A 24,467-nucleotide genomic window follows, 5' to 3' on the forward strand; every position below is an offset into this window, starting at 1 on the left:
TCACTTCTTTAAAATTCCGTTTATTCTATTTTTAACTTCCGGCAACGATTAGAAACAGAATCGAAGCAGCAAACGAAGCGTGAGTTACTGACCTGAAGCAACATCACAAGTCCAGGTCAGAGGAGGTGGGCCCAGACTGTCAGTGTCCCCACACCCCTTGAACGCGAAAACCCTCTCGCATCAAACCCTTCCTCCTTTCTCCTCCCCTCCCGCGGATCACTCGCCGCCGCCGCCGCCGCCGGTATCTTACTGGCCACCATCTCGCCTCCTCGAATCAACCTCTTCACTCATTCCAATTCCCCGGTTCATTGTGCAGCAGGCCGCCGCCGCCGTGATGCTGTCCTTGTCGAGGGCGCTCGGGAGGCGGCTCTTCTGCACCGCGTCCGGGTCCGCCGCGGCTGCGGCCGCGTCGACGTCGGCGGTGAGGAAGGCGCAGAACCCTCTCGAGGAGTTCTTCGAGGTCGAGAGGAGCACCGAGGAGGACAAGCACCCTCCCCACTACGGTATCGCCCTACTGCTACCCCTACGCCCGCAACTCGCGCTTCGCTGTAGTCTGGTTGTGTTAGGGTTCACAGATTTGCGACGGGTCAGTTTGGAGTGTTCGTTGGTTACCCGTGGTTAGCACAGATGGTTGAGGAAGCCGAGCCATTCATTGTGTTGTGCATGCTGCAGATTGTATTACCCCTGATACTAGTTTAGATTAGCCAAAACTCAATCATCTGCATCTGCACCTGCTCTGCTCTATTGCATATTCCATCCGTTCCAAACTAATAGCAAAACTCTCCCATTTGCCCCTAATGATAGCTCGAGTATGCCGGCACATTGCTTGAGATACTAATGACGGTGCATACTCATCTAACAGTCTGCATCTGAATCTCTAGTCTGGTCTTTTGTAAGCCATTATCTCGATACCAGTCATGTATATGTAATACCGATACTCTCCCTTCGTTAAATTTGCACTGCTCTAGTTGCTTCCTCCTACACGTGTTAGGCATATCAGAAGATTATGGGTCGTGACTCATGAGAAGTTCCAAACCTTATGAAATAGCAATTGGACTGTTTACTCTTGGTTTAATTATGGACTATTATTGCTTGTGTACAAGTGATACTTAGCATGTTGGCATGTAGTTACTTTCTTCGGTTGCAACACTCTAAAGTCTGTATGCTCTGAACAAGTAAGGCTACACACTGTCCTTTTCGAGGAGCTTACCATTGTTCCTTTTTGTTTCGTTAATTGGTAGGTCGTAGTTGGAAGGCTTCTGAATTACGTCTAAAATCTTGGGATGATCTTCAGAAGCTATGGTATGTTCTTCTAAAGGAAAAGAACATGCTTATGAGTCAGCGCCAGATGCTATATTCAGAGAACTTGCGTTTTCCAAACCCAGAGCGCGTTTCCAAGGTATTTGTACTGCCACCACTAAGATGATTCCTCATGCCAGTAACTGCACACTATTTTGGCTCTCATTTATGCAGAATCATGTCCATGTCTCACAAAAAGTTAATGTTTTTTATTTAATCTTTTAGCTATGCCATGCTTTCAATCATGTCCATGGCATCTGCAATTCTTTTGGTTATCACATGTGTCTTTATCAGCACATCAAATATTGTTTCTGTAACTTAATCTTGCTAGTTGTCATCAATAACTGCCTCTCTAGGTTTACAATGGCAAAACATAGTAGACACTTGTTATTCTCTTGATCCTTTCAAATTACTCCAATGAAATGACTAAAGTAAGTTACGCCGTTTTGTCTTCTCTGTTTTAATTTTTGCTATCATATGTACACTTTTGTTCTTTGTCATTCTGACAACCGAACCATGTAACCGAGATAATCTACACCTAAAGTGTGCATTAAAAAGACAGTGGCTTTCATGGTAAACTGACACAAATATATGTTACTTTGAAGCATATGCAATAAATGACTATATGAACAGACCTGGAACCAACTCTGTTAGCAGATTTATGTAAGAAACCATGCCCCTGTAGGCATCTTGTGCAAAGTGACAAAAACATTTAAAAACCATTCCAGAAAGATAATGTGGTGGTGGGTATACACCTAGACATATCACATAGGCTCAACTTGGCCACATTGTTGCCTTCTTTAGATTTATTTATCATAACTTGGATCTGCACTGAGGACCAAGCATAGCTCGGTTGGTAGAGGCTCCCGGAGGGGAGCACGCCCACCCGGCTTCAATCTTGGGTGCTCAATTTAGGAGGAGGTCCCCCCTTCCATTATCCTTCAAAAACTTGGTTCTGCACTTAGGTTTGGACACCAAACTTTTTATGGAGGAACCAGAAAGGTGTTCAAGAACCAATTGATGATCTAGTCAATCTGGAGATATGACCAACTTGCTTGGAAAATATTGCCCTCCCATGTGGTTCTTGTTGATGCCAGTTTTAACATTTCTCTTCAGTTTTCAGACCAGCATAATTTTCATGCATCTCTTTCCCTCAAGCAGCAAATTTGTTTCACATTTCAGGTGAAGAAATCAATGTGTCGGATAAAGCATGTCTTGACTGAGAGGGCCATAGCAGAACCTGATCCAAGGAGGTCTGCAGAAATGAAGCGGATGATCAACGCCCTCTGATCTACTTGCATGCTTTCCCGTGGGACTAAAGGTTGAACGGACGAGTAGCAGTCACGTAGGAAGATTTGCTTTTTCTGTTGTATGTTTATCTCAGAAGTTGTGTTAAACCGGTCCTTTTGATATCCATGGTATGCTCGTAAAAACCTTTATTGACATTAACATCTCATATCCAATAATTTTGACACCCTCTTTCAGCTGTTTACAACGTGATATGCATGGTCATTTTTGAGCCTCAGTTTGGTTGTCAGTTTGAAATGCCCTTTTGAGCAGCAGTGCTGAAAATATCTTCCTTCTTTAGCAGCACACAGTTTTGCTGACGAATCCATGGACAAGGATTCCAGTGGGTCCATGAAAAAACTGTCCAAAGTTTGGTAGCAGCCCCAGTGGGTCCATGAAAAAATTTCGAGGGTACGCAGGTTCCCTGCTTTGAATTTTAGGGTGTTCCACTTGCAGCACATCAGCAGGACGTGGCGTGACATGTCCTGAAACCAGACACAAGAGAATGGCTGCCGGCCCTCGGATCGATCGGATATCAGTCGAGTTCACAAGCCGTATCTTGTCAGGACGCATGTGCCGGGCTCGTACTTGTGGCACGAGTCACTCCCATGGAATTTGCCAACCAAGGAGCTGCAACCAACGCACGGGTGCTCAAGTTTGTGAGCCAGGACCTGCTTGCAACGCAAAGAGGATGGCACGACTGCTGCCTGTCCGGCGACGGGGACGGATGGACGCAGTCGCGGCGGGGCTGGTTGGCCGGCCGTGCCGCCGGCTTTGACAAAAGTGACCGGGAGGAGTATATGCTTTTAAGTGAGTGTTTGGTATTGAATTCTTATATTTAGATATTACTAACTTTAAAAATTTATAGAGCTCGAGTTATGAGTGTACCGGGCTGTTTTATGAGTTATTTTATTTCTATTTTAATTAAAAAATAAAATCTTAAACTACTTTATCTTAATTAATAAATATAAGATCTGACATTAACATAGGAGGTGCTGGAGTCCTAACAACCAAAGGCTAAAAGATCTTTGGTACTGTATCTAATTCCGAAGTTAGTTCGTACCTGGTTGCTCTTTGAAGTTCAAGTTCTGGCACACTCGATTTACTTGGATAAGATACGGCACGGTGCGTGTCACTTCATACTTAGTTACTAGGCCACACCTAACATATTTCCCTTTGGACAAAAATGTGAAGGTATTTTTGTTTCCTTCAGTGTTTCAACGGTTTCTTTTCATGGTTTACTTTACGATAGAATTTTTAAAGTTATTTTTTTCAAAACGGGATTTTCTCTCTTTTCACTTCACGATTTCTCTCGAAGGAAAGTTGCAGAAGATAAAAGAAAATAAAGGAAATAAAAATGGGGAAAGAAATAGGAAACGAAATGAAGGAAATATGATTAGAGATAATTTTAGTATTGCTTTTAGTCACACCTAAATCCTTTTTTTCGCATAAACTCTAGTTCTAGCCGGGTACACTTATTATCCATCAATGCTAGGTGGGCAGCGGTGCACTTGCTTGGGAACGATCCAGTCCAGGGGGAATGACACGCCAATTGAGGGGTCCCACCATTGAAACGGCTGCACGCAACTTCGAAAAATCAAGCGCTGCTCGCGCCCCCCGACAGGCAACCCAAATTCTAATTTTGGTTTTTTTGAAAAAAACTTTTTTGAATAATTTTTAAGTAATTTTTTTGGTTAATTTTTTCTCAAAAATTTTCTCGTTATTTTTTCGAAAAACTTATTCTGAAAACTTATCTTATAATTTTTTAGAAAACTTTTCAAAAAAGTTAAAAAAAATTCAAAAAAATTACGAGTTACCATACTAACACACTTATGAAATAGCACAGTCCACACAACTTGGAAGCAGTGATTCCGTGGGTGACATTCGCGTTGCGTCCACGTCATTTTCTCCTTCGCCAATCATTCACGCACCTCTCCAATCTCCATCTCCAGCGCAATAAAATGAAATCACACACCTCACTCAGCTACGTGCACCCTAATACTCCTCTGTCCGTCAATATAAGGTGCATTTTGATTTCAAAAGATCGAACTTTGCAAGTTTTGATAAAACATTAGTCAAAACATATGCATATTTAGTGTATAAAAGTTATATCATAGGACGATGTTGATTTTGTAGTAATTGATAAAATATTATAAGAAAAATTAAAGATCAAAATGTACTTTTAAGACTTTTTTATATCAAAATAGACCTTACATTTATGGATATAGGAGTATAGATTGCACTCGTTTACTGCACACCTATAGGACACATGGGGTTACCCCGTGACAAAGAAACCATGTGACCTTGTATTGCATGCAAAAGTGGCTAGATTTTTCGATAATGTAAGTTTTATTAACTCTTATCGTTACGTTAAGATTATACAATCGTATATTCATCCAATCTTTGTATTGCTCGAATGCACACAACCAACAAAGAGAATAATAGAGGAATAAATAAAGCATAAAACATAATCCGAAAAGAGGAAAAATCCAATGCAAAGAGCTGTGGGTGAGCATCAATCCGAAGCCAGACTCTCATCCAAACTGGGTGGCTAGGTTAGAAATCTTTGACACTTCAGGTGATTTTGTGTTTTTTTTTCTTCATAAGACTTTGCTCCCTTGTTCCTAAAACACCAACAATAACTTTACTAACATTTCTTACATGATTTTTCATTTTTGTGTATCGCCAAGCTAGCTTAGGTCGTCTTGTCAGTGACCATGGATCGATAGGTTGGTGTGGGCCGAGCACTGATTCCTTAATTTCCTTGCAAGAATAATCCAGCACCCGTGGATATATACGAGATGACCCAGATTCCTGTGAGATTCTGTTTCTTTCGTAAGGAGGAGATACTGGGAAAATGGAGATATATACTAACCCAAGTACTTTTTATATTCCTTGACAGATAAAATATCTAGTAGGAAGCTTGAGCGCAAATACTTCTGCATCAATCATGATGACGAGTCCGAGCATTTTTGCGGCCTTACCCTTGTGTAAATTAAAGTTGATATTCTCAACTCGGGGCAATTAACTCGAGGCAATTACAGTAAGTTTTACAATTAGCAAATTAAGCTAGCTATGATTTGATATTGACTCATCATATCACACGCAGCCTTTATTTATCCTTCTATGCTAATATACAAGAGATGGCAGAGTTATGTGGTGTCCTACATTAGATTTCATTCCCCTTCATTTTCTCCTTACAAATGTAATTATGATTCGCCACAGATATTACAAGAGTGATTATGTTACCTATGGTACATAATTATGTGTGTTTCATTCTATACATACTTTTTGAACCATTCTATTAAATAATCAATTCTACGGAAGTACCGGTGGAGGATGCGGAAAAGGTTGGACGAGGAAAATATTTATTTCTGTACACTACTACAGAACTGACTATAAATAGCGGTTCATCACTGCCGATTGAACAAGAACCGACAGTGCAAATGTATCACTGCCAATTCTTAAACTCCTATGCTCGAACCATAATGGAGCCGCTGAGAACCGGCACTGATACCGACTATCAATGTTGGTTCGTAGCTAGAATCGCTGCTGATACTGAGTATAAGTGTCAGTTCTAGCCACGAACCACCACTGATAATATGGACCCAAAATTTCTATTCAATCGATCTTTTTCTCGCAACCGAGCTTGGGTCGGAGATTTTTTCTAAGTTCCGGACTCCCAGCGCAAGAGATAAGATCTCTCTCTCTCTCTCTCTCTCTCTCTCTCTCTCTCTCAGCCCCAACCCCATCACCCACCGCTGGCTGCCATGTTCGCGTCCTTATTTCGCCTCTCCCCTCTCTCTCTCCGCGTTCCCTTCCCTGTCCGTGCGTAGAGGAGGTCGGAGCAGAGGAGGCTATCCCTTCCTCGTCCGTCTTGGGCTCTTCACCATGAGGAAGCTGGAGCCGCCGTCCCCTTCATCGTGAGGAGGCCAGAGGCTAGAGCCGTTGTCCCCTTTACCGTGAGCAGAGGAGGCCGGAGCCGCTGTCCCCTTCACCATGTGCAGAGGAGGCCGGAGCTGTTGTCCCCTTCACCATGTGCAGAGGAGGCCGGACCGCCATCCTCTTGGGCTCCTCGCCTACAGCTTCACCACCGTCTGGCATGGGGGGATCCTTAGGCGACGGTGGTCGGATCCATGGGTGTCGGCAGCAGCGTCTGGATCATGGAGTAGCGGCGGCAGCTGAATCCGTGTGACGGTGGTGGCCGGATCGTGGGGCGGTGGCCGAATTTGTGAGTAGTAGCGACCGGATCCGTGGGGTGACCTAGGTCGCGGCTAGATCTGTGGGGCGACTGCGGCCAGTATCGGATTCGTGGGGCGGTGGCGACGACCGCGGCCGAATTCGTGTTTTTTTTCTTTTTTTTTGTTCTATGAAAAATGCATCATTGTCGGGTTGTAAACCTGATAGTGATAGCGTTCGACTATCATTGTCGAGTGTTCACTGCCGGAAGCAAAACCGGCAGTAATGGCAGTTTGAAACCAGCAATGATCACATTTTTTAAGTCGTGGTACAATTTCTTCTTGATTTAAAGACTCCCATGTCAAAAGAATTAATTACATAAAATCAATATATTTTATTTTAGCCACTTTCTGTGCACATTGAATCTAGTAGGGTCCATACAATACTAATCTTTGATCGACATTGAATATAGGTTGTAACGATAGTGCATGTGTTGGACTCGCACTTGCCCTTTGATTTTATATTTAATATTTCCTTTGATTTAGTAATCGGGTTCTTAATTTACAGTCATAAATTTGAGACATCTTTTTAATTAGGAACTGGAGTAATTTTTTGGCTCTTACTCCATCCGATCTCACATATATGTCATTTTAGATTTATGTATAAGGATTAAGAAAAAAAAGATTTTACTATTTACCACGGAATAACTTGTCATATTCCTTATATGTCATCGCTGCCTCAATGACATGTGAATCTAAGTATCACATGTCATCCTTACAATAGATGGTATATTCTAGATTAGATAGTTATTCGGTGACGTATCGTAGGTTTATCATTAAGAAAATAGATCAAATGATATTATTGTCCTTTATTTATAATACATTGGGAAAGATAAATAATTTATTCATGAGAATAGTAACATTTAATATATTTAGGGGGGCAAGTGCATAGTAGTTGTAGCATGACATACATTTAATAAAGAGTTAGGGGATGAGGCTAAACGACATATATTTGGAATCAGAAAGAGTAGTTTGTGTTGGAGCAATTTCCTCTACTATTTTGTGTTTTCAAAGCAAATATGTTCCACCAGATGCTTGTACATTTTTTTCAGACAATGGTGTGCGTTGGAGATATTTGTACATGCAAAATTCTTAGGAACAAGCTGTGTCAAAACTAATGTAGTAGTATGACACGTGGATCTAGTGCAACAAACAATCATACACAGGAGTCCTTGATCAGCACCATGATGATCGATCTCGTCGTTGAGCTGATGAAGATCCTCGGAACTTTTATAGTTCGGCGCCTAACGCGTACTCCAACTAATCTCTTTAAAACCAGACGACGAGCTTCTTCTAATCCTAAAAGTTGTGGTGATGCCATCATTCATTGATTGCTCTTCCTTCCTTCCGAAGAGTAGTCACATTCAGTCGCTTTTCAGTAGTTATAATAATAATAATAATAATAATAATAATAATAATAATAATAATAATAATAATAATAATAATTTTCATTTCTTTGGCTAAATATTGTGGTTTAGGGCCTCACCACCAATTGTATTTCATTTCACTAGTAGAATGTATTATGCACATATATATTGGAAACTTTCGTAATTGATTACATGTATAACTTATATCGAAATATGCCATCTTTCAAGACTTAGGCAGGAATAAGATTAGTTACTATATATATAGGTACCTCCAACTGCAACTATATGCCATTTTGGACGTAGGATCTTAGAAGTTTTTTCTTTGCACGTGTTGATCGCAAATCTTAATTAGGTTTCACTTAACCTCCTAGGAGGTCCTTCCCTACACACAATTAAAAGGAGACATAGATGTGAATGATAGAAAGAGCTCAGTGCTGATCTGAATTTATGCTAATGGTTGGCAAGTAAGATGCATGCATCTTCCTGCTCTGTTTTTTCAAGATGTCCATCTCAAATCAACCTAGCTACCTCGTATATATAATCAGCAAATCCACAAGGGCGCTTCTGCAAATAATCCACAACTCAAAGGGAGAGAGAGAGAGAGAGAGAGAGAGAGAGAGAGAGACCTCTAGCTACCTGATGCATGCATGGCCATTGGTCAGCAGCAGGTAGCTGCTGGAGTGGAGAGATCTGTGTATAAGAGTAGCCGCAAGCGTGTCGGTCAACAGAATCGGTAGCTTTTGCCAACGACCCGGCTCCTCACGTCTGTAGCGTGAGCCACCCTACAGCACCAAGCATAGCAAGCCAAGAATCGAAGCTTCTCTTGCGGCAGCGACAACTCGAGCTAGCTAGCTTTCGAAGCTGGGCGCGGCGGCCGCCGACGGGCCGCGCACATGGGCAACGCGCTGGGCTGCGTGGGCCTCGGCGAGCGGCTGGCGGCGGCGGCGACGGACGGCGACGCCGCGGAGGCGCGGCGGCTGTTGGCGGCCAACCCGGGGCTCGCGCGGTGCGCCGCCTTGGGCAGCCTCAACTCGCCGCTCCACCTCGCCGCGGCCAAAGGGCACCACGAGGTACGTGCGTGACATGAGCTCGCCTGCACGTAGGATCGGTAGCCCCACACGTGCCGTACGTCAGTGCTACCGAGCGTACGCACGTACGTAGTGTGTCCTCTGGTGCAAATAAAAATATTTCTTGCTTTAGTTTTCGCGAGTTTTGATTAAAAGCTTATGCACACAGCGGCGGATCAGCTCCTTTCAATTTTTGGTATAGACGATGAAGAAGAAGAGAATGAGAGGAAGAAGTAGAGAAAAAGATGAGAAAGAGTTCTCTAATTTTTAGCTCTGAATCCGTCATTGTATACCCAATCTAAGCTAAGGCAAAGGCTATATTACTAAACTTTTATGTAGTACTTTAGTGACCTATAGGTCTTCTATGCATCTGCTTGACCAAGTAGTGGACTATAAGGCTCTGGCTATTGAGGCCACAGGTTATAGTTTTTGGTCTTCTTCATTTTCTATACTCTCCAAGTTCTAGTAGTATGAGAGTCTATTGCCTGTCCTCCCATGTCAATTTGCATTTGAATTGATTAGCTAGGGTGCATGCAATTTAGTATGGTTTCAGAGTCACGGGGGCTTGAGTTTTATTTCTGGCTAAAAGTGGTGCATAGTGCATACTTCTATTCCACGTCTTAAGGTTGAGTGAGCTAGCCTACATGTGAGGGTCTTAATCATGCCAAAATCATATATGGCCATTTGTGTGTGTGTGTGTCTATATATATATATATATATATATATATATATATATATGTGTGTGTGTGTGTATAGCCACGATTATTTTGTTCACATGTGGCAAAGGGATCCGTGATAATCACGATTTTTATTACAAGATGTAACGTTGATCAAGTGGCCTAATTGGCTTTCTACGTTAGTGTCACCCTGATGATGACCATTAGTTAATAGTAGACCCACCTCTTTTTTTTTTTTTGACTCATTTCCATTTTGCAAATTGACAGAAAGCACAATTAATTATACTAGGACAGCGACACAAAATCTCTACCTTCATTTTTTTTTTCTTCCAGGGAGAATAAGAAAGATCTATTTTTTATAAAGAAAGAAAGAAAGTAGGCTTCTCAACTTGCAAACATTGCCAATCCAATAATCTTGAGAAAAATGGAAATAATTTCCGTTGTTGGGCTCACTCGAACAATACGGATCAATCAAGTCGTTCTCCATGAACATTAGCCGCAGTGTCATACAGCCTAGCGACTCCTTAAAATTTTAAAGGCAGTCGCATCAGAATGCAATCAAAAGAAAAGGGACGTGTTTGACAATTCATATCGAAATAATTATAAATAGTTGCTCAGTGTCCTAAGAGAGGTCACTGCGCAAACGGTTGGGACGCCGGCCCCCAGCTGAGCAACACCATCTAGCACTCTGGAAATTCACATGTACTTCTGATGGGTCCTAATCGATCTTAACCAACTTGCTGTGTTCATGATCAGATTGCTGCATTGCTGCTGGAGAACGGAGCAGATGTCAATGCGAGGAACATATATGGACAGGTGAGCCATCCAACGGCATTTTAGATAATTCACCGGAGCAAATTGCACGATTTTTATTTGTTATTTTTTAAAAAATTGTAGCTTTTTTTAGAAGCAGTTTAATTTGATCCAAACTTTTGGCTTTATGGTCGTAGAATGAGTTTTTTCCCACTGAAAATTAAAGTGTGTCCGTGGCCATGGGTTCCCGATGCGCCTGTTCTTGGGGAAAAGCTTTATTGAGAAGGAGCTCTCCCAAACAGGGCCTCGATCGGTTCCTTTTTACGTGTCGCGTGAATTTCTCAAGTAACAAAGTCCCCTGAGGCCGACCCGTTGAATTGGTTAATGATATGCTGCTTATGTTTTTGACATGCGAATTAATCGAAGACGGCGTTGATGCAAGCGTGCCGGTTCGGTCATTGGGAGGTGGCTCAGACGCTGCTGGTTTTCAGATGCAATGTGCGTGCAGTGCTTGTCCTTGTGTTGGTGTGATTCTTGTGAAATGTGTAGAGCTTGGATAGTTACGCATGCAGATGGTTTGATTTCATTTTGTTGCCCATGATTTGCACTGAAGGTGTCCAAGGTGGACAGCCTCAGCAGCCGGACGGCGCTGCATCTCGCGGCGGCCGGAGGGCACGTCAAGTGCGTCAGGCTGCTGCTGGCGGCCGTCGCCGGCGACGGCGACAGGTGAGCATTGCGTCGGGGATGGAACGTTTCTGTCGACATAAGTGCCGCACGATGGCTGAAGACAAGGTATGCTGATCGATCACCGCCTTTTGAGTGCAGGCTGTGCAGCTACGTGAACAAGGCGGCCAGCGGCGGCGTGACGGCGCTCCACCTGGCCGCGCTGCACGGCCACGTCGACTGCGTGCACCTGCTCATCGACGAGCACGCGGACCTCGCCGCGCAGACGCTCCCCTGCGTCGCGTCGCCCATGGGCTCCATCGGCGCCGGGAGCAACCCCCTGCACTACGCCGCTGCAGGCGGCGAGGTCAAGTGCTGCCAGGCAAGTCGTTCTCTCCCGACCATCCCCGTTTCCGATCAGCACAACGGTTCTTGTGCAACTGACAGACAGAGCATGCTGGCTAGTCTTGTGCAGATCCTTGTGTCGCGAGGAGCCGACAGAACTGCCGTCAACTACAACGGGTAATTGTTCTCGTCAATGGCCATTGCATGCCTATGATTGAATCGAGTGCCATTGCTCGGAAACGATGCTCATTGCTGCGAGAATTCTGCTAGTCAGGTGGCTCCCGGTGGACGTGGCGAGGACGTGGGGCTGCCACTGGCTGCAGCACGTGCTGTCGCCCAAGTCACACCTGCCGATACCCAAGTTCCCGCCGTCCGGCTACCTCTCCTCGCCGCTCGCCGGCGTGCTCAGCCTCGCGAGGTAGTACCCAATCTCTGCCGTTTCAGTAGCAGTAGGAATCAAGGGTATTGGCAATGTATTGCACCGATCGACGCAGTCTCTTCTGAGTTCTGACCATGGACTGCATGCTTGGTGAACAACGTGCAGGGAGTGCGGCCTGGTTCTGAACTCGCCGTCGGAATTTTCAGACGGCGTCGACGCCTGCGCGGTGTGCCTGGAAAGACCCTGCAACGTGGCTGCCGAAGGTTTGTTCATGGATCTGAACCTTCTTGAGGTAATCAGTTCTTGCAGATGGTAAGCAACCTTGTGCATTCTCAATGTCTCAATTCTGCAGTGTGCGGGCACGGGCTGTGCGTGAAATGCGCGCTGGATCTCTGCTCGGTGATCAAATCCTACGACGTGCCTGGGATCGCCGGATCCATCCCGTGCCCACTCTGCCGGAGCGGGATCGCCTCGTTCAGGAAGCGAGCAGCTTCAGAAGCACCGGGCGAACCTGAGCCTGACCTGAACCCTGCCTGCTCCGGTAGCCACTGCACGAACTGCTGCGGTGAGGGCCACCAAGCGTCCTCCAGGCCGGAGAAGAAGCCCGCCGACGGGTGCCGGAATTACGGCGATGCCGGCATGGGTTCAGACGTTATCGTCCCACTGTACTGCGCTCCGTTCACTCCTTCTGCCGTCTTGTCCTGAACTCCACTCCTTCCTGATCAGAGCATGCAGCATGCAGACATGCAATGACATGACTGACAGCTCGAACTTGAAGTTAAAAAAAAATGAGCACGGAGGGGGAGGAATTCATTAAAAGGATGCGGAGGCTCGAACTCGGGCTGGCTCAGTGAAACCGTTCGACTGATCGTTAGCACCGTGAGAAGCTCGACAACTTGAACTTGAAGTTAGCAAAGAAGAAGCTGCATCAGTAGAATTGTGCAACATCAGTTTACTTCTGTGTATACAGGTACATACATACAGACAGATGATTTGATTGGATTTGTTGTGTTTGCTGATGCTAAAGGGCAACAGCATCGGCTGCTTATGGTGTGGTACATGGATGATGTAACATGTCGTGCGGTTGGTTTGTAGAGTGGTTGTATAAAGAAAAAAAAAGCATTAATCCTTTTGTTGTAAAAGAAGGTCAGGCCTTTTTAACTCATGATTCTTTTACACTCTAAATCGTTCGTTTATGGAGGCATTGCATGGCATGGGTAATTGGGTATGTATTTTTTTGAACTGGGATGGGTAATTGGGTATACACTATGAATACTGAGTAAATCTTATAAATCCTGAATCCTGCCTTTTCTTTTTCAGAGGATTCTGAATTCTGCTTGTGAGATGTGAATTTTATGCTATGTTCCTCATAAAAGGAGTAAAAGGAGAGCAGAAAAACAGCATGGTTCTGACGGCGTGCGGCCCAGGTGGAGGAGCGATCTGAGAAGAGGCACGCTGCCGAGGCCCGCCAAAATAGCAGCCAAAATCTGGTTTCCATTTCTTGCTCCTCCTCCTCTGTCCTCTCAACCAAACGTATACACGGAGAGTTTATTTCCGTCCTGAATCAACGGTGACGTACGGTGTGGCATATATGGGAAATCTCTGTGATTGATCATGCTCCAGTTATGGCATGAATATCGATCCCTTGCCATTTTTGTGTGGCATATATGGGAAATCTCTGTGATCGATCATGCTCCAGTTATGGCATGAATATCGATCCCTTGCCATTTTTTTGCTATGGGCAAGCATCAAACAACATATCTTGTACTTGGTATTTAGAATCCTAATCGACATGAGACTAGCTAGTTAATTTCTCCATATATAAAAAGAACAAGGGACATCGGCATAAGCATCGACAGATCCTCTCGCTCGATCGCGCGCACAACTAGCTGGCATCCATGGCTACGACGGTGGCGGTGTTGACGATTGGGGAGTCACAGGCGCATGTGTCCTGTGCTAAAAGGTGGACAATGGCGGCCTTCCTCCAGATTGTGATCATAGGCTTCTTCTTAGTTAAGGTTTATGCCTTCAAGTCCGACATCTCCCATTCCTTCTTCACTAGTGTCCCATGGCGGCTGCCGCTCTCGTCGGACCCCTCCTTTGAGTTATCTTGTGCAGCTCGTACTAGTCCCTGGATCAGAACTCATCATAAATGATGGCTCGTCAGGTTGGTTCAGCTAGAACCGTCACTGATACATTATCAGTGCCGGTTCATACGAAACTAGCATCATCAGTGCATTACTGCCGGTTTATAATAAAAACCAACAATGATAGTATCATTACCGATTTTTAGTACTAACTGGTAGTAAAGCCATGTTCGGACCTGAAATTCCATTACAATTGGGTTTTGGCTCACAACCTCACCTCCAGCTCTCTCTCTGCCTTGTCTCTTCGTTAGCGTTCGTCTCTCCCCCCCCCCTTATCTCTTTGCATCTGGCTCTCTCTCTCTCTCTCTCTCTCTCTCTCTCTCTCTCTCTCTTAATTATCTCTCCACATACAGGTCTCTCACTCTCTACCGCGCCTTATCTCCCCCACTAGCCATGCTCCTCTCCCTCCTGCTATAGCCCATTCCCTTCTCTCTCCCCCCCCCACCGGCCAACTCCCCTCGCCTTCCCCATCATCCTCCTCCCCTCATGAGATCCACGGCGAGATCCGGCCAGGATCCAGCCATGGATCTCGCTAGGTCGTAGGCGTGAGGAGGAGGCAGAGGCGAGCGACGTTCTACCCGGCATTCAATTGAGTCCTTGACGACGCCGCGCCGAGGCCGAGGGTGCCACTGGGGTGGCTGTTCCAGCTGGAGGAGGCATAGACCTTGTTTGTCAGGTCTACGTCCTCGTCCTCGTCAGCGTCAACGAAAGCCGCCACGGGCAGCCACGACAACGCATCCCTCGACAGCTACTGCCTATGGACGCCCGAGTCATCGCTTGCGTCCTCCCCCTCGCAGCCGCCGTGAAGCAGCGGGTCCACAGGGTCCATCATGCAGTGGCGCCGCATCGGGGAGCTCGTCATCGGGCGCAACCACAGTGACGTGAAGGAGAGGTTCTTCTTCCTCTACGCGCCACCATCCCCGGCCAGGGAGCACACCTCCGACTCCAGGATGAAGCAGCCATCAAGAGGAAACAAAGTCGCCGCCACCATCGAGGTAGACACGGTGGCCGCGGGGCGTCAGATGTCCTATGATGCCAAGGCCTTAGTGCCACCGTGTTTTCTTATGCAGAGCGAAGCAAGGTCAAGCTGTGGTAGGGTAGCGATGGCGGAGCATGCTAGTGGTGGTGGCGGCTGAGCCGTCTCGATTTTGAGTTGGTTTGTTTCCTTTTTTTCTCCCCAAAACACCTACCACTATCGGTTCTAGACCTGACAGTGATAGGTATTGATTTTCACTACCGAGTAAGGACTGTCAATTCCAAAATGGTAGTGATAGGGTTTTGAAACTGGCAATAATCACCCTTTTATGGTAGTGTACGCACACATTTTCAATAGAAGTAGACATCACAGGCATACATCGATTAAAGTATGCTAATCAGGGTAAAACACAGAGTTCATTACAATAAAGGCCTGTAGGCATACTTAAATAGAGTCTGGCAACACAGTGGTGATAATGCAAAAGCGACTCAAGCCCTACAAGCAACTTGAGTGCAGATGAAATAAACTTTGCTACTCTTCATCCTCACATTCGACAAAGTTGGCCTCTGGATCATCTGAATCCACGTATAGAAATAGTAAGTACATAAGGTACTCAACAAGTCCTACCTCAAGGGAATAATTAGATGCATAAAGATAGATTAAGGATAAGGCTGTAGAGTCTTTATATTTTGCTGGAAAGCTAGTTTTTTATGCAAGATTTAGTTTGTAAAGACTAACTCAAAAACATTTTGAGGGAAACACATAAGTTGGGTTTATGGAGTTGTTAGCTCTAGGGAAGATACTTCCATCCCGATAATTCCCAAATCTCACTTGTCAGTGGACACATAGTCCGGGATAGTCAAATCACAAAGTCCACACTTTTTGAAAACACGGGAACACTGGCAACCCACACACCAAGGAAATACTCACGCCAAAAAGCTAATCATTGTGACCGAATTATAGTATATCCTTGACCATGGACACGGTTACCGGATAGGTTTAAACACTCTGCAGAGGTTGCATATTTTACCCATAAGATATGTACAGACTCCAACCTTAGCAACTGGTGGAACTGTCATAACAAGATGCAATGTCATCACAACATAGCCATGATATCCACCCACAAGGCATTAAGATACCAGGGACCTTAGAATAATCACAGGAATTACCACTTAGCAATCCCGAGGCTCTAACATAGCCTTAAGAACATCACCAGTCGGACCTCGGGTTACGTATTGCCTGAGTCTTCTTCTGGTCCCCGTTGCCACTAACGGCCTCCGACTGGGTACCGAACTAAGTCGAAGGGGTTAGGTCAAGTCCTGTTGTCGGTGACACAGGAACCAGAGGTCCCCGAATCCCAAGGCCAGAACAGCAGAGTGCCACGTGGCGCCCTCCCGCGGGGGTTATCTCCCCGAGGTACGAGAAGACCAAGTCCCGGGAGAGGGTGCTCGGGGCCATGAACAGTGGTCCCCGAGTACCCGAGTTCCCCGATGACCCGAGAAGACCAAGTACCGGGAGGAGGGTGCTCGGGGCCGTAAATAGTGGCCCCGTGCACTCAAGTTCCCTGATGATAAGAAAAGCCAAGTTCCAGGAGAGAGTCCTCGGGACCATAAATAGTGGCCCTCGAGCACTCAGTTCCCCGAGGACCCGATCAGCCAGTTCCAGGAGAGAGTGCTCGGGGCCGCGAGCAGTGGCCCCCGAGCACTCGGTTCCCCGAGGACCCGAACAGTCAGTTCCAGGAGAGAGTGCTCGGGGCTGTGAACAGTGGCCCCCGAGCACTCGGTTCCCCGAGGGCCTGAGAAGTCCTTCGCTGGTGGCCCCCACAGAGGCTCAGTGGTGAGGTGTCAACTGGTGAGAGGCCCAATGCTGTATTTAAAAGGGCGCGTGGCCTGTCACTTCCAACTGCTCCCCCCACGCTTGCTGTCAGTCCCTGCCACGGCCTGGCAGGGAGGCATGGGGATATTTAATGCACGGGTCCCATCACGCGTCATCCGGCGTGCCTCGGGATAACGTTGCAGAGCACGAGGCACCCCGCCTGCCGCCCTGCTGTGTCAGACCTGCTCTGACCGGGTGGGCACGCCGGGCTGCTCGGTGGCTGCCCAGTGGGCCCTCCCCGTGGCGCCCGTTGAAAAGCGACATGATGACGAACAAGACCGGACGGGGGCGCATTTTCAACCCTCCCCGTCACCTCACGTAGCAGCCCATGATGGTTGCTTTCCATTTATGGCGTCTTGGAACTCGCGCCATCCTTTCTGGGCACGCCATCGCCCCGGCTGGTATTTAAGCTGGGCAGGCTCCCCGGAGAAAGACAACGAAGGTTGAGCTTAGGACAAGTCTCGAAGAACACAATCCAGAAGCTAGATCAGCCGAAGAACAAGGAGCATGGGGCTCTAGACTAGACAAATATTCTTGTAACCCAGAAGATACTCAGAGAGACATTCTCAGAGCATTTATAGCATACACACAGGAGTAGGGTGTTACGCTCAGTGCAGACCGAATCTGTCTAAAAATCCCCTGAGCATTTACTCCTTTCTGCATCCGATCATTCCATTCCACCTGCATCTCATTTACGCCCATTTATTTCACCTACGAAGCGGATTCAGAATCATCCCCCCGGCCGAATCTCAAAGGGGTCCCTCCGGATCCCCGCTTGAGGAGTTCACCCTCCGACACCTGCCCATAACACATGTGGTTGTACGATTGAATACTAGATAGGGAGTCACAATGAACATGTTATTCTACGACCGAGGCAAGTGTCTAATAGCAAGAACACCAAGAATGTGAACTTTGCTCTCAAGGTATTTCCCACCCTTATGGGGTACCTTACTCACCCCTGTCAAATCACACTTTAGGGTTTCCATGAACACATTTTTTATCCCACACACACACATCAAGCACACAACATCTCACACTTTTTGAAAAGGTATGTTTAACACATGTAATTATCATGGTCCTTTAATTTGAGCAAAGCAATCCTAAGCATGCTAGTAAACTAGAATTCATCTAAACCATCAATATAGTTGATGTTAGAGACCTTCTAGAGTTTTAATGGAATAAAGGTAACAATAATGAGGCATGACATAAACAAGCTAGATCGTAACTATCTTGGCATTTTAAAATTAAGGTTATTAACTTAATCGTGCATATTACTATAATTTGAAATAACAGCTCTATTGGTTGTGCTTGAAAACATGGATGCAATGTGATCAACGACGTAGGACTTGCCTTCGTTGAAATCCTCATCTGCTCCTTCCTCAAACTCTGAATCCTCTGGGACTTCCTCGAGTGTGCCTTCCTCTAACATACGCAACAAACGGCAAAAGTGCACACACAAATAATCAATCAAATAATTATATTAAAAACTAATTAAATTACAAAAATTATGAAATTAACATGGTTAAGTAGATATCGAATTTAGATGAATATCGGTGGAAGAATCATAAAAACGGAGCTAGGACAAAGAAGAAACGAGTTTTGAAAGTTTTGATGGGAGATAAAATCAGGAAAAAGAAAAAGGGTAGAGTATTTATCGAATATCTAACTGTAGCGTATATGCGCATAAGGAATACACCATATGTAGACAAGGTACAATGTATGCATGCTTAACAACTCCGGATATTGCGAAACCGAATCTACATGGTTCGATACATTCGGAGATCTCGAAAATATATACTAGGAAGGTCTTGATCGGGTTATCCTACTCGAGTATGACTAGTATCCAGATTGGATTCATCTGCTTTGACTTGGCCGATAAGATGAAAGGCTCCCTATTGAGTATGGTCAAGACTAAGGTGGAGACTCAACCCCTATATAACGCGAGGTCCTTGACCCCAAAATAGAACTTCAAAACGATAGGACAATCCACACATATGCAACTTGACATAAGCTACATCAAGACCCTAGCAATTGGAGATACTCGATGACTTCAACCCTAGATTGGCCTAGATCCAATCTTTTCTATTGTAATAGGTCTAGCCATATTGCTTATACTCGAGACAATCAATGTACAATAACATCCACACAAAATATAGGGTATTACTCTAATCGAGGGCTCGAACCTATATATATCGTGTGCCTTATTTCATGCTTGATTCCTGACCTCGAAGGTACCCTTGATTAATTATGGATATATTATCAGGCATTAATCTTCGACAGTTAGCGCGCTAGGTAGGGGGCCTTCATCTGTTTTTTTAGGATCGATTATGTCTCAAGTGTGCGTTCTCGTTGGATTTTTCGACACCGGCTTCTACGACCACTTCGAGCCAACAGCAGTCATCTTCACTTCGCCTCCTGTCGGATCTGATATCACCTTCAGAACAATGGCGCATCGCTAGGACGATCAAGGTGGATTGATCCACACCGGTATTATCGATTCCAACCCATTGAACGCATACCAAGAGGTGAGACACATCGACTGGGATCCTAAGGAGCCTAACGTTCTTCAATTCATAGACATCGACAACGATAGTGTAGGTCATGAGAGTAGCGATGATAACTCCATCAACAGCTGGAGCAGTTGAACAGATAAATTCGTGTTCATAGCCGGAGGAGCTAGAGCCACACACAGTGACCAGAACGTAGGAGACCCGAACATCGTGATAAACAATGGAGTAAGAATCCTTGAGGATCCAGTAGTGGTAGCCACCGCCCAAGGTAGTGGCGTTGCCAGAGAGATACCGCTAGGGACGTCTGCAATTGGAGATTTGCAGGTCCCTAATACTACCAGTCATTGACAGACTATGGAGAGTTAGGTGAAACCAGATATTCGACGTCAACTTGTTGCGGGGACGCCTATTTGTTAGGTGATGCCCCCTCGGAACAGAAATCACGAGGCGACATCGGCTTGAACGCAGCTAAGCATTGGCAATGGTGTTTTTCGCACTCCAGAGGCCAGCGTCTAGAGTGCTTATCTGATTCTAAGATCCTTCCCTAAGTTAGATCCGTTGAATCATTTAACCCCGATGGTCAACCAGTTGAAGACTCTGCTTGATACTGCTTAGACCCAGGCTGCTCGAGTGAACAACTCAGGCAACTCTAGGCATCCCAGTTGACAAGTCACTGGTTCAAGGAGCCATGAACACGAACACCCTTGAGCCGAGGGTTCGTAAGCGGGAAGATCGGGTGATCGAGCTCGAGCACAACCCTACAGGTCAAACTGTAGCGACTACATCTATAGGCGTAGGAACCAAAAGACCCAAGGAATCGCATCCCTCACAACAGGCGCAACTTACAGGAAGTTATCGATAACCGTCATGAGGAGCGCCATGAAAATAATCATCATCATAACGACTGTAGATCTTTGGGATGGGATGGTCGACGTGGCTTCTCTGTTCGAAGAAACATGCAGGATGGTTCTCCCCCATCATCCCCTAAAGAATTCAATAGTGGTTGCGAGCTTTCGCACCTGAGCTCCGGTTGATACGATGGGCCGAGAAGTTCAAAACGGGTTCGATCTAGAAATATGACGAGAACCTCAATCCCAACGAGTGGTTACAGATTTACACCACTATTATTCAGGCAGTTGGTGGTGGCGACAATAAGGCGATGACCAATTATCTACTAACCGCCCTTGATGAACCGATAAGGTCCTGGTTGTTGAACCCACACTCCAACTCGATCTGATCATAGGCCGAGTTAAAGGCTTAGTTTATCATCAACTTCTAGGGTACGTTCGAGCACTCGGGACGATCTCCATCAGCTAAACCAAGACAAGGACGAATCTCTTTGGGACTTTATCTGGAGGTTCAACGACAGGCGTAATATGATCCTGAATATTTCTGACACATTGATCATCATCGTTTTCAATAGAGGTCTCAAAGACAGAGATCTGGTTGGAAAGCTGGCTACCTGGAAAATCTAGACGGTCAAAGAACTCTTCAAACTGGTCAATAAGTTTGCGAAGCATGTTGAAGCTCAAGAACACGCCAAAAACCTTAAGTCTAGCAAAGATAAGCCCGAGTCTTGAAAGAACAGGGGGTGCGAGGGGGAGGAGAGAAGAGCAAATCCAGTGACAAGCGTAAGGGTTCGAACATGATCGTAGCCATGATCGAGATGAGCAAACTACACAATACTCGAGACAACGAGAGCCAGAGTTGTGGTGTCAGGAAGTGGTGTCATGTTCATCAATCTAATCAACATGACTTCGATGAGTGTAAGTCATCAACAAGAAGTTTGAAGGGAAACTCAAGATTGATATTCCTGACTACCATCGTAAACAGACCAAGCCAGGTGCTACCGAGGCCCGCCTAAATAGCAGCCCAAATCTGGCTTCCAATTCTTGCTCCTCCTATGTCCTCTCCTCTCTACCAAACATATACACGGAGAGTTTATTTCTGTCCTGAATCAACGGTGTCGTACAATGTGGCAAATATGGGAAATCTCTGTGATCGATCATGCTCCAGTTATGGCATGTAAACATCGATCCCTTGCCTTTTTTTTCCTTCTACGAGCAAGCATCAAACCACTTTGAATGTTTTCCATATATATCTTGTACTTGGTATTTAGAATCCTAATCGATATGAGACTAGCTAGTTAATTTCTCCCTATATAACAAGAAGGACATCGACATAAACATCGACAGATCCTCTCGCTCGATCACGCGCACAACTAGATGGCATCCATGGTTACAGCGCCGGCGCCGACGACGACGATTGGGGAGTCGCAGGCACACGTATACCGTGCTAGAAGGTGGACAATGGCAGCCTTCTTCCAGATTGTGATCATAGGCTTCTTCTTGGGTATGGTTTGCGCCTTCAAGTCTGCCATCTCCCCTTCCTTCTGTCACGTTCCTCACTCAATTGATCAACCAAATCAACACAAGCACAGAATCCAACTCCAACCGAATGTCTATATTGTAGCTCAATCAAGTTCTACCAGTTCAGGATACAAATTGAGGAAGAAATAGAGTGTAGAGAGGAGCAGCACTAGACCGGGTAGAAGAAAGGGGGACTGGGAATATAGGAAGCAGCAGAGGAAGGGATCAGTGGAGAAGAGCTCAGAGGAGGAAGAAGCCTCGAGGAAGAAGAAGGTAGACTGGTCTGTTGTTCTTCGATGGTTTTGCTTCGTGGAGAGACTAGCTCATATACAAGGTTGCCTCCCAGCCAGGTGGGCCACATCGGCCCCTTTTGGTTCGGCCTGCAGTACAGCTCACGTCCGTGACACCTTCTTCACCAGCGTCCCATGGCGGGTGCCGCTCTGGCTCTCGTTCGACGTCTACATGTCGCTGGCCTTCTTGATCACGTCGTACATGGACCTGTTCCGCGCGCGCCGGTGGCCGTCGGAAAGAAGCTCACGAGCATCGGTGTAAGGGTCATTAGCATGGGCGCTCTCAACATGATGGTGTTCATCATCCTCGGCATCCAGGTCAAGGGCAGTCTTGTCGTGGCGGGCTGCCCGTGCGTCGTCTCCGTGTTCGTCGTTGGGCTTGTGGCGTTCTGGGTGTGGCTTGCTCGCAAGTACGGCAGCGGGGACCCGGTGGAGAACGACAGCTCGTCGGAATGACCTTCTGTTGCACGCTTGCCTATTTGAGCTATTGCCCCCCCCCCCTAATGAGATTGTTTCGCTGCTAATAGACCTCTGATTCGTACGCCGACTAGCTGGTTGATGCGGCGTCGGTGTTCTTGTCGTCGTTTGATGGGGAGGAGGACCGGAGGACGAGGACACGAAGGAGGAGAGGGAGCACGAAGCGAAAGAGGATGATGGCGAGGGTGACGACGGCGGCGGCACCAGCGGCAAGCATGGCGCTCTACCCGACCTTGCTAACCACCTTATTGTCGCCTGTTCTCAAGCCTTCCCTCGAGTCTGGCGATCCGGGAACCAGGCATCGCCTTGCCCCCATGTTGATTAGTCACTGATACGTGCATGGCCCATACGATGGCCGTCCTATTCTGGGAGGGCAAGCCGGTGACCATGCCTGGCGCCCGTTATAGGTGTCCCGGCTTTGGTTCGTCTCGGTCCGGCCCCTTCGCCAAGTACTTGGGCCCTGTGCTTCACCACGCCATGGCGAGCGTCAGGGGTCACAAAGTGGAACGATCCAATTTCACTAAAAAAATTTGGAATGGCTCAAGCTCTGTGTAAATACCATTTAGGATTTGTTATCTTATTATTTGACAGGCGATGATAAGCCCCAGTCTACCTTTTCTGGCTCAGAATTGAGAAAATAGTTCATCACCCCTCCCCCACCCTCGCGCATGTTCTACAATATATTACTCATTATTAGGCTAACATTGAGATCTGGTCTCTTAATAATAAACATGTAGGCTCGAATACATATCTTTGAGACATCAATGATGTATCTAGGCTTTGCTAGGCTTGCCAGCGGCCACCTCAACCGGAACCTCCAGCTCACTGTTGAAGCCAGAATAGCTCTTGCCATCTCCCTCCTCTGCCTCATTTCCTCTGTCGCACGACCATATCACCTCATCTAAATTGTTTTGCAGCAGACACACTGATTGGTTGGTGTTTGAAGAAGAAGATGATCATGTATCAAACTATCAATGTGTGGTTACTGTTGAAATATGGGTCCACTGATTGCCGTTTTCTCATATCTTCTTTGGGTAAAGTGGTAGGTAGGAGTACAACTCACTATAACTAGGAGAGCAGAGAAATACTGAATTTAAGTCCACCTTTAAGGGCATGTATAGGTATAGCAGTGTGTCTTATAAGTCATCTCTTAACCTCTCTGTAAGATTAGAAACCACTAATTCACACTCTCAGATGTTTCCATATAATTATCTTATAATTATCTATACATATCTCATAAATCTCTAAGATACCATATCTTTGCGAAAAGGCTACCTAGATTTTTTTTCGCTAAAATGATAGGAGCTCTACCGGAATCGATTAAGAGCAACTCCAACAGAATCAGAATACGGCTCGTCATCGCCATCTTTGCCGACCGGTAGAGAAAATCGGCGTCCAACAAACTCGCCATCCGGTTAGCCATCGCTGTAGACTGGCCATCTCATCTGGCTAGCTCGGCAAAAATAGTGCCCCTCCCTGCCTCGCCATCGCTCCTGTGCACGCGTGCGATATGGCTCTTGTGCACGTCGAAGAGAGGAGAGAGACCAGACGGAGAAGGCAGCAAGCCAAATGCTTCAAAAATTCATTCCTTTTCCCACTTTCATAAATTCAAAAGGTGACTTTATGGAGCTTCTAAAATTACGTTGATTTTTTACTAATAGAATAAATAATAAAGAACCTATGTTAACTGGATTCAACTCAAAATCTCATACAGATATTAAATGAAAATTCCCCAAATTTGACTGTTT

The 24,467-nt window shown here is 46.0% G+C and overlaps 2 protein-coding genes across 5 annotated transcripts; both read left to right on the plus strand.

Moving 5' to 3' along the window:
- Positions 1–102: 102 nt before the first annotated feature.
- LOC133926148 (uncharacterized) lies at positions 103–2,794 on the plus strand. 2 transcript variants are annotated; one of them, XM_062371931.1, is made up of 4 exons: positions 103–241; positions 317–503; positions 1,242–1,399; positions 2,482–2,794. In XM_062371931.1, exons 2-4 carry the CDS (start codon positions 335–337, stop codon positions 2,587–2,589), a joined length of 435 nt encoding a protein of 144 aa, XP_062227915.1. In that variant the 5' UTR covers positions 103–241; positions 317–334; the 3' UTR covers positions 2,590–2,794. The 2 variants fall into 2 exon arrangements, with proteins under 2 accessions (XP_062227915.1, XP_062227916.1); XM_062371932.1 differs by having other exon boundaries at positions 121–241; positions 320–503.
- Positions 2,795–8,809: 6,015 nt separating this feature from the next.
- LOC133926149 (probable E3 ubiquitin-protein ligase XBOS36) lies at positions 8,810–13,279 on the plus strand. 3 transcript variants are annotated; one of them, XM_062371935.1, is made up of 9 exons: positions 8,810–9,261; positions 10,692–10,751; positions 11,115–11,186; positions 11,302–11,414; positions 11,514–11,733; positions 11,827–11,873; positions 11,967–12,114; positions 12,241–12,338; positions 12,428–12,742. In XM_062371935.1, the coding sequence occupies exons 1-9, from the start codon at positions 9,085–9,087 to the stop codon at positions 12,588–12,590; spliced, it is 1,098 nt and encodes a 365-aa protein (XP_062227919.1). In that variant the 5' UTR covers positions 8,810–9,084; the 3' UTR covers positions 12,591–12,742. The 3 variants fall into 3 exon arrangements, with proteins under 3 accessions (XP_062227919.1, XP_062227917.1, XP_062227918.1); XM_062371933.1 differs by having other exon boundaries at positions 8,815–9,261; positions 11,971–12,114; positions 12,428–13,279; XM_062371934.1 differs by having other exon boundaries at positions 8,815–9,261; positions 11,523–11,733; positions 11,971–12,114; positions 12,428–13,279.
- The last annotated feature ends 11,188 nt before the right edge of the window (positions 13,280–24,467 follow it).

The sequence above is a fragment of the Phragmites australis genome, chromosome 8, assembly GCF_958298935.1.
Source record: "Phragmites australis chromosome 8, lpPhrAust1.1, whole genome shotgun sequence".
NCBI lineage: Eukaryota > Viridiplantae > Streptophyta > Magnoliopsida > Poales > Poaceae > Phragmites > Phragmites australis.